This window comes from Sturnus vulgaris, chromosome 15 (genome assembly GCF_052056855.1).
Source record: "Sturnus vulgaris isolate bStuVul1 chromosome 15, bStuVul1.hap1, whole genome shotgun sequence".
Classification (NCBI taxonomy): domain Eukaryota; kingdom Metazoa; phylum Chordata; class Aves; order Passeriformes; family Sturnidae; genus Sturnus; species Sturnus vulgaris.
Window position 1 is genome coordinate 5,476,583 of NC_142257.1, and position 13,325 is coordinate 5,489,907.

Below are 13,325 nucleotides of genomic sequence, written 5' to 3' on the forward strand. Positions count from 1 at the left end.
GAGCAGTGCCCACCTTGTCAGCTGGGCATGCAGGTTTGACTCTGGACAACAGGAGCTATAAATCATGCATGAAACGAAGCCAAGGATGTGCCTCAGAAAGGAGCAGAAGCACAGGGTTGAACTAGACATAAAGAAGATTCATTAGGAAACATGAATCAAATGAGAAGCTGCACTTGACAGACTCTTCATGATACAGGAGGGGAGGAATTCCCATCATAGAAAATCCCAACACTCCCCAAAACACAAGGGCATGTGGCTCTTCAACAACCTCCATCTTTCTTGCAAGTTGTCTTTTTGTTGCTTTCAAAAGACTCCATTAATTGCACCTGGGCAACCTACATGGGTTTGTTAGAAAATATCCCATCACCTGAGACTTCTACTGCAAGCCTGGCATTCCCACTGAGCAGTGCCATTCTCTGCTCCATGTCTGCAGTGTTTTCAGCCCTGGGATGGTGGGTGGGAAAAGGTAGTGAATCTGAGAAGCCTGGCACAAAACATCCACACAAAGCAGAACTCCCTTGGCTTTGGAACCATCAGTGCTGAGGGCAGAAAGGCAAACAAGGGAATATGGGCCTGGTTGCTAGATAGATCATTTATTAAAGTGAAATTCAGAATTTTATCTTTGTCAGACAGTACAGAGTTAAAGTCTCATACACAGTGGAAGCAGGACATTTCCTACACCTCAGAGAAATGAGTTCTACAGTTTTTGCTATAAGTTACTAAGTTGCTTTAACAATACACAGCTATATTACACAGTTAAAAATACAAGGTGTCCAAAACATTTGGCATAAGATCAGCACAACACATGGAGGCCAGAAACAGAAGAGGGAACACAGTTTTCTCTCCCAGTAAGCCTGCCAAAAGACTCCAAACCATTCTGCAAGTTACCTGCTACCCACCTCCCCTGCAGTAGCTGTGGAGCAGAGGTGTGGGTAGGACAGGAGTAAACTCAGCCCTGGTAAGGCTCAGGTAAGCCAGAGGCTCCTGGAGCCTGCTGATGTACAGGATGGCCTGCAGAGCTGCTTGCAAGGGAAGTTCAGGTTTAAGGCAGGAGCCTCCCCCTCTCCCCACACTTTGTTCAAGCATTTAGTTCATCCCAAACAGATGTGTTCACAAGCAAGTCAAAAACATGAGACCAGGGATAGCTGTGAAAAGTGCAAGGAGTATCTTGTATCCTAACAGTTCATTTGCACTTCAGAAGTGGAAAATGAGAACTCCCTAACTTGATAAGCTAGAGATGGTTAAATGGCATCAGTGACACGAGGAGTGAGGCATCAATAACATTCCTTCACCTTTGGGACTCTTCAGTCCTTACTCTGGGCAGCACAAGGACTCCTTTTGGAAGGGAGGCCACCTTGTATTACCCACGTTTCTAAGCTGTAGAGACAAAGTGACTCTAGTGCTCCAGGGAAGTCCAGTGATCTGCAAACTCAAACAAACAGTCCCTCAGCAGATCTCCTCTCCCCTCCAACTGCAGTTCCTGCTGAAGATCTCCCATTGGTATTTACATTTGGCTCAACCAAAAGATGTAAAGTGCACAGCTTGCCCTCCTCCCCCTCTCATAAAACATCCATCACAAGAGCTGACACAGAACAAATCTCCCTCTACGCTGCTGCTGCTGTGGAAGAATGTTTTGTTCAGTCTCCCTGTGGGCCATGTCCTGCTTCATCCTCCCTGTGCCATCATGACCTGCATGAAAACTCCCATTTACTGCAGATTATTTCGGCTCTTGTGTTCAAAGCCTCTCTGAACCCAGCTTGCACTTCAGACTCACTTGAAATGCCAGGCTTGACATGTTCTGGTCAATCCTTGCACCCTGGGGTATCTAGTGGTTTACAGCCACATTTCTAAGGAAAACTGGGACACCAGAATACTGGAGAGAAGTGGTAGAGAGCTCTGCTTTTCTCAGGCTGAGCATCTGAAGTGTCTGGCAAAAGAAACATTACTTTCTAATGCAACCGTTCACTTCAGGTTAATATACAATAATCTTTCAGATTACGAAATGTTGAAAATTGCATTCTAACAGAGCCTCCTTGGATGTGTTTGCACTTTTCAGCCATCAGGTTGCTACTGACTCGAGTCTTTGCATGCTTCCAACTCCCCTGAGCTGAGCTCAAGCCAATAACTACCAGCAATGATTTCTTCTTCCCTTGAAATGAGCAGAGGGTCAGCATACAGGATGAAATTAACCCCAGAAGAGATGTTTCTGCATTATTTGGATTGCATACTAATGGCTTTGGATCTATTCAGAACCCTAATTAAGTTAATGGAACTCTGCAATGAGAATTGAGCTATGCTATGGAATTGCATTAGGCTATATAATGGCTGGAGACCTTCAGAGACAATTCCTCTGCCCCAGGGTGAATGTCACCTATGCAGGCTTGTAAGAAATAAGCTTCCACTATTATAAATAGAAGATGACATCTGGTCATCCTCCATGCCCCCAAGGCTTGTGCTCCATGGTTCAAAGCTAGACAGAATTTAAGGCCCATCTGTGAAAAGCAAAATGCAAAAAAAATATCTTATCATACCAGCCAAAGCGATTTGGGTCTTACACCTTTCCAACAAATCCCATCTAAAAGTGCTGAGAAAATGTCCCACCTCATGGCTTCACAAGTGTGAGGTTCAAACACATTTAATCTGACGTTTAAAATAAAAAGTTGGAAAGTCTTTTTTCTTTTTTTACTTGGCATGCAGCATAAGGAATCGAACACACAGCACGGTATCGTACACAAGGACAATTGCATTGTTGCGTTTTCTGGTTATTAGACACTAAATGCTTTTCAAGAATCACAGGCACCCTGAACATGGATATTGCTACTGAATTGACGTGTGGTTTCAGTTCATAGCATGGGAGCCAGCAAGTGGCTGACCCTTCCATCAAGACCATCAGCTTTCTGTTGCTCAAGGTGTTTTGCTCTAGCTAAGTTGAGAACAAGGTAATAAGGCATTTGCAAGGGGTTTATAAGGCCATGGGGTCTGACAGCCAAAGATTCTTCTGTTTCTTTGGTGTCTTGCCTCCAAGCTTTCCACCTTATAAACAACTGCTAATGGCTGGTAAACATCTCTTCATCATTACACTTCACTAAGAATTTTTTTTCAAAAAAGTAAAATTGCTTTAGAAGTGAAACCAACAAGGATCACATTTAACATCAATTGACTATTTCAGGAAAAAAAAGGAAAGAAAAGTTTCCTGGATACCACCTCGGCGCAAAAGCATTCCAGTGAATACACCTGAACAGATGGAACCTGCCACCATATTTCCTTGAAAAGAATCATTTTGCTGCTGGCTACTAAAACACCCCAACAGATTTATTTACTCTTAAAAATAAAACAAAATAAAATACAACCACAAAAAAAAAGTAAATCCCAAACAAACTACATTTTTACAGTTTTGGTCTAGAATCACAGAATCACAGAATCAATTAGGTTGGAAAAGACCTCTGAGATCATCGAGTCCAACCTATGACCAAACACCACCAGGTCCATTAGACCATGGCACCAAGTGCCAGTCTTTCCTTAAACACCTCCAGGGACAGTGACTCTACCATCTCCCTGGGCAGCCCATTCCCATATTTAATCACCCTTTCAGTGAAGAAATTCCTCCAAATGTCCAACCTAAACCTTCCTGGTGCAGCTTGAGGCAGTTTCCCCTTGTCCTGTCGCTGGTTGCCTGGGAGAAGAGCCTAACTCCCACCGGGCTCCACCCTCCTGTCAGGGAGTTGCAGAGAATGAGAAGGTGCTCCCTGAGCCTCCTCTTCTCCAGGCTGAGCAACCCCAGCTCCCTCAGCCATTCCTAACAGGACCTGTGCTCCAGATCCTTCACCAGCTTTGTTTCCCTTCCCTGGACCTGCTCCAGCACCTCAATGTCCTCTCGAATTGAGGGGACCAGAACTAAACACAGCACTCGAGGTGTGGCCTCACCAGTGCCCAGTACAGGGGAAGAATCACTATGAGGCATAACTCTCCACTCAGAAACTCATTTTCCCTTGGTTACACCCTCCGATTACATGAGCATGTTGAAGGTTAACATGCAGTCAGAGAATGTACCCTTCTAACCATCTGTCCTGAATGAGAGAAGCCAGATCGTGTTGACTGATGTGGGAACTACTCCACCCTTCCAATAAGGAAAGGACCAGCACAAATAGGAAATTTTTAAACATTCATGAAATACTGACACAAGACATTCTCTCCTCATTCCTTGAACCTTTCTCTTGAATGATGTTCAAAAAAATCTATATGGAATTGAACAAGGAAATGCTGAAACAATCACACTCCCCAGCTGTCACAAATGGGATGTGTACCATAACAGAGTATTTCTGCCTATGACACAGGACTTAAGACATGTTGAAGTTTGTTGAACGTGTTTTTGGAGTATTAGCAAACAATTCAGAGTGATGTGAACAACTTGCTTTAAATTGTGACTTGAATTTTAAAGAGACCCTGGGAGAGCTTCAACAAGAGCTTCACTAAGTGAACCCTTCATGCCTTACAAAATGCAATGTAGTACTAAGCTGGGACCATGACCAGTGTGTTTAGCTCTTAAACAAAGCTTCATCCAGTTTTGAAATAATAAAACCTGCCACTTACAAAATGCTAGCCAAGGTTTTCTACTGTTCATTTCGTTGCTTAAGGCTTGTTAAGAATATCCTCTCTATGTGGAGTCTTGGCATCTTGTACCAGAATGGAGAGACTGGTCAGGACAGCAAAGAAACAGAGCGGTGCTTTAAATCATGAGATCCCCTGAAGAGAATTTGAGGTCACTGGAGAACAGTCAGTCATGACCAACATTTTTAAAAGCTCTTTTTGCCAAAATAATCACTGTATTATATGTAAGGACACCTCGGCTTTAAATAAAATCAGGGTGATCTCCTCCTACAGTGCCCTGTTAGGGTGCACCAGGGTGCCACCCTCACTCACACAGCTCTCATGAAAGCACATGTAATGTTCATGGAAGGCAAATGCTTTGATGCTTCTTGCCCATTGCAAAGGAGATGAAATGTATCATGAAATGCTCCAGTCAGATCACTGCCCTGGTTATGGTGTCTCACCCATAAATCTGCTTTATACTAAACAGAGCCCCTGAATGCACACAGCAGTTTTGTGACACCTGCTAAAGCTTCAGCATAAAATGCACATCACTTGTGACCGATACTGACCTGACACAGAAATTAAGAGACTGATGTCTCAAGCCAGTGTTTCACCTATCATCACTGAAATATGCATAAATCAATTAAATAAGCACTTCTATCAACATGGTCAGACACAGCAAATAGATTGTGTTTGCCTTAATACCACATTCAGAGAAATGCAGAAGTTTTTAAATGCTTACAGAAAATTTAATTAGCGAGTTCTTAAAAGAAATTAGAAAAGAAACTGCAGAGAGCTGGTTGGTATCTGTGTTGGATGGGGTCGGGAGGAAAAAAATGGCAAAAAGCCCCATCAATTTCAGACTGGTCAAGTAGCGTTCACTGGAGTAGATCTGGTGAGCTGGAGCATTTGTAGAAGTTTGGGACTTGAAGCACTGACTCAAGGCAAGACAGAGCATGTGTAGGTGAGCAGCAAGCTTCAGACAAACTTCTGACCCATGCACCTTGATAATGAATTTTATCTCTGCTGCTCTTCCAGTCCTGTACCAAAACAAACTGCATGGTGGTTTGTGATGCAGCCTGAATTCAGTGAAAAAAATTCCATCTGGCATTTGAATTGCACTGAGATGCAGATTTCCAGAAATGGTTTAAAACACCAAGTTGACAAACTCCACAGTTCTACAGATTTATTTGGTTTCCCCATTATCCTCATTTCTTTATTCCAATATGACTTTGAAATGAGGGGAAGAAGTCTTCGGAAACATGCTGGGCACATGTTTTCAAATACTCCTCATAAGAATGTCTATATTTTTTTCTGTCATCCAGACACTGCATTTAAAAAAAATTTACAATATACTTCAATAGTTTCATAAACCTAAAACGCACAATACCACACTCTCCTTCAAGGTCTCTTTTATTCCAAGCTTGTTAATCTTCAGTCGAGTTGCTTACTGCCTTCTGATTTCTGGTCCAGCCTACTCTTGTTGTTCTTCACCATGTAGATGAAATATGCAAGTGTCTCCTTCTCATTCACGGGAATATTCCTGAAATGACGACTGACAGTCTAGAAAGACAACAGGTAAAGAGACAGAAATGCTGGAATTATAAACTAGAAATAATTACAACAGTGTTTCTCTTCACCTTCCAAAAATGATTTTATGGCCACTGAGCGCATTATCCTTTGAGTGAAACATGCACCAATTCCAACTGTCAGTCCTCATTTACCTCCCTCTCTCTTTACAGCTGGAATGTGTGTATGAACATAGCATAGCCTTGCTATGTCAGCAGGATTTGCAGCCAACCTACAAGAGGAATTTGGAAGCCAGAATGTCCTCCTGCCAAAGCAGCACAACTTCTCCTCAGCGACATTTTGTGCTGAGATTATTTGGCGAGCAAGTTTTCCCTGCCCCTCTGTGTTTTAAATGAGAGTGTCAGAAACACTGCAGCACTTTGCTGTGTGAACCAGGTGCAGAAAAGTTTTATCCAGACTGATTTCCTCTGGACTCTTAAGTTTACACTGAAAGTAACGTCAGAGAATTTGCAATGGGAAGGCTAGGGTTTGGTTAGGGCTACCCCTCTCTGATAGTAGCATAAGCCCTGAAACATTAGCTGCTTTTTCCTCAAAGTAGAAACACGTAAAAAACGTGCTGGAGCTGGACAAGATCTGCTTCTCATAGAATAAACACAGATTTAGCACAGGATTCTGATGCAGGTTGAGCAATAAGTCACTCCAAGGAGATTTAAGGAAGTTTGAGTTTCCCTCACGGTGGGACAGCACAAGGAGTGTAAGAGCCTCAGGCAGCAGTGATTCAAGCATGGGAGCTGGATGAGGATCCATCATAGAGTCAAAGCTGCCCAGGCTTCACAGGAAATCTGGGAAGTATGTGACAGCTTTAAGTTAGGCTCCCTTTATTTTCCACCTGCACAATAATTGATCTTTTCTTTCCTCTTGGGTACATTCATGGTAAATTCCTTAAGCAGGCAGTCCTTCGTGGCAGGAGGCAGCTGACAGACATGAATTGGTTAGTTAAAATATGACAAATCAGGACTGCTAATAAGGTACAACTCCATCCTACTTCATTCAACTTACTCCTACATGCCCTACATTGCACATTCTCTATATTCTAGATATTCACTCCCTGGTTGACTTTGAAAGAGAGAAAGACAGTGTCTTGCTGAATTTTTTTGTCTGTCAGGTTTTTGTTCTTTAAAGCAAAAGTAAAAGCAAACCAGACAGTTTTAGACAGACAGTTGTGAAAGCCACAACTTACAAAATCAACCTCAGTACTAATCAGTAACTATTACAGTTTTTTTCAAGTTTAGAGAAGATTTTTCCCACAGCATGGCTTCAGATCAAGTCAGGAAAGAGAGCAGAGCAGAAGCACAGCAAGCACAACTCGCCCAAATACCAGAGAGATACAGAGAGTTCTTTCTGAACAAGTAGCCCATATGGTGAGAAAGCAGCAGAGGCCCTTAAGAAAAAAGCCTTTTATAATACAGAATCAGCAGGACAAGGGAGGGAAATAAAGAATATGAATCCATGCACAATGATGCTGCCTTTAATAATAAGCAATTCCAATGAATTTAAGTGCCTGTGAGGAAAGAAAAACCAACAGGAGCACTTAAGAAGATGATTAGTGGGTTAAGTCTGAGTTTCAGCTGAGAAGCCATCCCCAGATAACCCCCAGAAAATAGGTGCTGTTTCTGCTCCCTAAAGGACACTGACTGGCACTATGGAAAGGGTGGGAAAGGAACCAGAGACAAGCAAGTTACTAGAACAGGCTTTCTACAGCCAGTGTCCATGAGTTCCACGGCTGTCCCAGGCAGAAGGAAGCAGGCAGCTTTCTGCTGGCATCATTCCCTGAAACCTTTCAGAGGGCACTTGGTCTGTACCAGTGAGTCACACAGGTGTGAGCGCCCACAAAATGTGCCCTTGAACAGGGGAAATAAAAAGTTTTCTTGTAACAGAGATAACACTGCTGTCGTCACTTACTTCTGCAAGCTGAGCCTTGTTGAGTCCAGGCCTAGTCTGCAACTTATAATGTCTCTTGTAACGTCTCAGGGTGTTCACTTGGAGCTGGAACAAGTCAACCTGGAAGCGATGAAGAGGACATGAGCACCACCTTTAGCTTCTATGAGTAGTTATTTTATCTAGAAAGATCTAAAAATAACTACTTCCTCAACAGGACTTCTCCTTGCTTGCATTCAGAACCACACTGGCTTGTCTTACTGACAAACCTAAGTATATTTTGTATTTGTTAACACTAAAGGACCAAAATAGCCTCAGGGAAATAGAAATTTTTGTTCTGGTTCACATGCTGTCAACAGAATTGCTGGCCAATTTCTGCTCTCAATTACACCTCTGCAACCTCCAAGCAAAGGGGAACCTTTTGTTCCCACAAGGTTTAAAAAGCTCACACATGAAATAACAATTTAGCAGGCACTGAACAAACGGCTTGTGACATAAAACAGAGTACAGAGATGAAATGAAATTCAAATACTTAAATAGGAAGTGCACAGTTTAAAAGCAAAGGGGGTGGTGGCGAGGTTACAGCAGGGGAGATGAAGATCATGTGGGAAATGTCAAGTTTCAAAGACAAAAGGAATCTCTGCCGAAAACTGAGAGGGAAATGACATTAAAACTGACATGGTGCAGAGTTCCCTGTTCAGCTGGGTGACGTGCATCCCTCAGGTTTCAGTCACCAAATACTCTGTGTTCTCTACAGCATCAACATTTTTAGATGCCAACTGGGTCTTCAGCAATCACCCTGGCAACTACTGCAAAGCTTGAACAGGAAAGTTTTGATGGAGAACCTTGTAGAATGGAAACATGAACAGTGATAACAAAAGGTCAGGTTATCTTAAAGAAAAATCCATATCAAAAAACTTGCTACTCTTTCAACACCTCCACACAGGAGGTGCGTGCACCAGCTTTGCACCAAGACACAGCTTTGCTGGCAAAATGACTCTTGGTGTCTTTTTTTTTTTCTTTCAGAAATAAACGGCTTTTTGCCAATAGGGTTGGCATTTCCAGCAGAGGGCTCTGCTGACGTGGCCATGCTCTGCTTCTCTGAATATCACCTCTGCACAACTTTTGCCATGTCAACAGTACCAGAACCATCACTGAAGCAAGTGCAGCACGCAGTGGCACAGAGAAATGATTATTCTAGAGTTCTCTATCACTGAAAACTTCCCCCGGGCCTGTCTCCTGAAAATAAAAATGTGTCACCAACTATTTAAAGGTAGTTTTAAATAGTGCTAAAAAATGCCACATATGCAAATATCTGGAGCAGCTTAACACCACTGTGTATGAAATACCTAATCAAAAAGAGTGACCTATTAGATTCTGTAGTGTATTTGCAAAATGATACATACTAAGTAACAAAGAATTGTTGGGGCATCAGACACCACCAAAAATAACTTGTGTTTAGCCTTAAAAAATTAGTATCAAATACAATTTTAACTGTATATAGATGAAGCCGTGCAGTTACCTTATCACACCTCTTTTTATAGAAAACTTTACTTGGGCAAGGAACTCACATGGGAATGAAGAAAATTAGGACACCACACATTAGAAAAAACTCTTCTTGGAAAGTGAAAGTAATTCCACAGCAGTTTCAATGGCCTTGCAATTTAAAATACGAATATTTTCTATCTATGAAAACATTCAAGAGAAACTTCAACGTGCTAAGAACTGGTAAAGCAGCTCACAAACCTCTGGAACATCCGTGTCATGCTCAGGAGAGTCACCTCCATCATCGCTCGTCTTCCTCTTCCTTTTGTTCCGAACACTTTGAATGAAGTTCTTGTGAAAATCACAAATATACAGATGTCTCACCTGAGAACCAGAAGTGGTGAAAAAGCAATCAAAAGAGATACTGTGAAATAGCATCATGCAGCAGCCACTTAGACACCAGTGTCAGGTGCACCCCTCAAGACCTGCGTGACTGACTGACATCAAGGAATTTCTAATCTTAGATCCCAGCGCTGATATCACACTCTGTATTCAGAGATAATTTACCTTACAAATACTAAAGGCAAAGAAAACAACTCAAGCTCCAGCTGAACTTGAACCTCTGCAGATAAAATATTTCTTTTTTATGGCTGTAATCATACATCAGGAAAATATAGCTGCTTGTCTGGAGGAAGTGTGTTTATTTCAGGACTTACTAGCAGGTAACTACCAAAAAATGTATTTTTCTATTTCACTGTTGTGAACTTTCTAGCTTGAATAGTACAGAGGATTAATTAGACAAATGCTTCAAAACCTCGATCAAATAAAACTTGAGCTGATCACCTCAACTGAAAAAATAAAAAAAAATGCAGAATAGCCTCTTTCCTATTGCTTGTTCAGCCACGGAACCTCCCATTTAACAAATATTATCTCACTAGAGTTAGCAAAACAAAGCACTTCAAATGATCAAACCAATGATATTTGATAAATGATCAACCAAATGATATTTGATATCTACAAGGCAGAAGATCTTCAGATAACACAGGCACACTACATCCAAAATCACTCCATGCAGTCTGCATTACACTTCCCCTTTGTTCTGACTGCATTAGTCTGATTTCCCCTTTTTGTTTCTAAAGCCTGGCATCTGTCAACAAAGACTCATTTCTAAAATGCAAGAAATTACTACGCCACTAGACAAATCTGCTGAGAACTACAACTGAGAGAAATACTCTATTTTTTAAGAATATGTTTCAAACTGAGTCACTTTTCCCGTGACACGATGCATTTCGGCTGTGCAGAAGAGACCCAACCAACTGGGGGAGCTGCCAAACAGACTGACTCAAAACTTCACCTTCCCCCCCCGCCTTGGTTTGTTTTCAGTGGTTTTGATCTTTACAGATCAGGCGAGAAAAGCGCGCATAGCTGAATTCCGTTAATGAAGTCACTTCTGAGAAATTCCTTCTGTGATCCGCTCTGCTCTGCCTATTTCTCTGCTGGGCAAATAACCCGTTCCTATCTCGAGCTGACAGCTGTCACTTAATGCCATTAGGCAGCAAACTGGGCTGTTCTGTGTGCGAATAAGCCCTGCTGAAGAGGCAGCACATCTCACTGCCAGCTCGGTTTTTAACCTGCTTCACTACAACACCAATTCTCACCAATTAAAGAAGTAACGTCAGTGCCGCCTGACTGAAGCGGCAACCACAGCGCTGTTTTCACCTGACAGCACCAGCCTTTCCAACCCGAAACCGCAATGGGAACAGCACTCCTGCCTCCGAAGCACTGACAGCTCGCTCCTGTGCTTCCCTGCACACCACCCGCCTCCCAAACACGGCGTTTAGCGCTTTAGCTACGTTGTGCTTCAGCAGGCGGGCAGTGCCACAGGGAAAAGCCGGCTCTGCACCCGGGGAGCAGCCGGGTCCACCCAGGCACGTCCTTCCCCTCCCGAGCGCTGTAGCGCTGAGGACGGGCAGCCGCGGTCCGGAGGCACCGTGGAGCCGCACACAGCCCCGCAGCCCAGCCCGCAGCGCCAACGCCAGCCCCGCCGGCCGCCCGGGAGCTCAACTCGCCGGGCGGATCCGCATCTCCCCCGAGGCACCGCAGTGCGGTGGCGGCTGGGGACGGCCCAGCCGCCCCTCCGGGGGGCTCGGCGGAGCCCGGCTGCCCCGGCCTCACTCACACTTTTGTCGATGTCCAGCTTCAGCTTCTTCTGCGAGATGCTCTTCTGGATCCTCTTGCTGAAGGACGCGTTGCCGGCGGGGCGCACGCAGCGGTCCCCGTCGTCGATGAGGCAGCAGCTCTGGCCGTAAAAGGGGGCGGCGGGCGGCCCATCCCGGCTGTCCTCCTCGGTGCTGAACCCATTCATCGCCCACCTGCCCGCCCCTCACCCCGCGCGGGGAGCCGACAACGGGGGGACCAACCGGAGGACGAGCCGCCGTCACTACCGCGCCCTCGGGGGGACCCCGCCGCCTCCGCGGGGGCCCCCCACTACGGCAGGGGAGGGGAGCCCCCTCCGCCGCCGCCGCTCAGCGCTGCCCGCGGGGTCGGGCCGGGCCGGGCCGGGCCCCCCAAGCGCCGCCGCCCGCGGGGAGCCGGGACCGCGCAGCGCTCGCACACACAAAACCGCCTCCCCGGCCGCGGAAGTCCCGCCCCCCGGCCCTCAGGCGCGGCTTTGATTGGGCCGCGCGTCTGGAGGGGCGGGGCGCCCTGTGCCGCTCCGAGCGCCGATTGGCCGGAGGAGCTGTCCGTCCGCCGCCGCCGCCCGGCCCCCGCAGCCGGAAGGTCGCCGTGAGGGGCGCGCGGAGGGAGCGGTGGCTCGGCCCCCCCCGGCCCCGCCGGACCGTGAGGGGACCCGGCCGCTCCCGGCGCTGCTCAGCAAGTGCCGAGCTGGTACCGCCCGGAGAAGGCGGGAGGAGTCCCGGTCCCGCCGGCCTTCGGGCTTCCCCTGCTGCCGAGAAGCGCACGGGACACGCGCCTGCAGCCGCGGGACCGCGGGTTCCTGCAGCCGCCCGCAGCTGCACCGGCACCGCTCCTGTGACAGAACTGAAAGCTGCGGCTCCCACCCGGCACCCGGCCCTCGTACAAAACTCGGTTCGGCACAGCCACAACTCCCTGTTCTTGGGTCGTCACCTAGGAGTTCCTGACTGAAATGTAATTTTTTTTATGTTATAAGAAATACAATGTTTCTTTTTTTCTCTCCCCCCCCCCACACCCCCCAATCACAAGGCAGCGATAGTGAAAAGATGGGACCTGGAGAACTGTTTCTTAAAGCAATGTGACTTTAAGCTTCGCGTTTTTCATCTTCAGGAAAACCAAAACCCAAAAGGTACCCCAAAAAACCGACAAAAATCCCCAACCCCAAAATCTTCCCCCCGCCAAAAAAAAAAAAAAAAAAAAAAAAAAAAAAAAAAAAAAAAAAAAAGGAGGAAGCAAAGTGGAGCGGGGGAAGGGGAGGGAAAGAATGAAATTCCTGCTATCTGTGAAGAAAAGATGTAACTTCTGGAAATGCTGTGACTTCTGTAATACCAGACAGCAAATGCTGTTTTCAGAGGTTCCTGAGCAGCTCTAAAAGGAAAAGGATTTCATGTTCCTGAAGAAAGGGCATTCTGCTCAGACAGAAGAAAGATTCTATAGATTGAAATGACTTCAAAGCCTGAAATCCCGCACATGGAACAATGTGTGCGAGCACTGGGTGGACTGTGCTGAATCACACGAAATACCTTCGCAAGAAAGAAACTCCTTAAAGCCCTTTTTTTGAAAGGTCATCAGCTCAGGCTGCTCCA

General features: G+C 45.5%; 1 protein-coding gene across 1 annotated transcript; it reads right to left on the minus strand.

Annotated features, from left to right (window-relative positions):
- Positions 1-573: 573 nt before the first annotated feature.
- SAP30L (SAP30 like) lies at positions 574-12,153 on the minus strand. The gene is made up of 4 exons (XM_014876013.2): positions 11,723-12,153; positions 9,805-9,927; positions 8,083-8,181; positions 574-6,153 (listed from the first exon to the last, which is right to left on the minus strand). Exons 1-4 carry the CDS (start codon positions 11,906-11,908, stop codon positions 6,025-6,027), a joined length of 537 nt encoding a protein of 178 aa, XP_014731499.1. The 5' UTR covers positions 11,909-12,153; the 3' UTR covers positions 574-6,024.
- Between the last annotated feature and the right edge of the window lie 1,172 nt (positions 12,154-13,325).

Bases quoted from the DNA above. Each gene is read 5' to 3' on its own strand.
- SAP30L (XM_014876013.2), bottom strand. From the start codon at position 11,908: ATGAATGGGTTCAGCACCGAGGAGGACAGCCGGGATGGGCCGCCCGCC. The intron at 9,928-11,722 runs GTGAGTGAGGCC...TCTGGTTCTCAG, and splicing joins AGCTGGACATCGACAAAAGT to GTGAGACATCTGTATATTTG. The intron at 8,182-9,804 runs GTTTGTGAGCTG...CATCGCTTCCAG, and splicing joins ATGACACGGATGTTCCAGAG to GTTGACTTGTTCCAGCTCCA.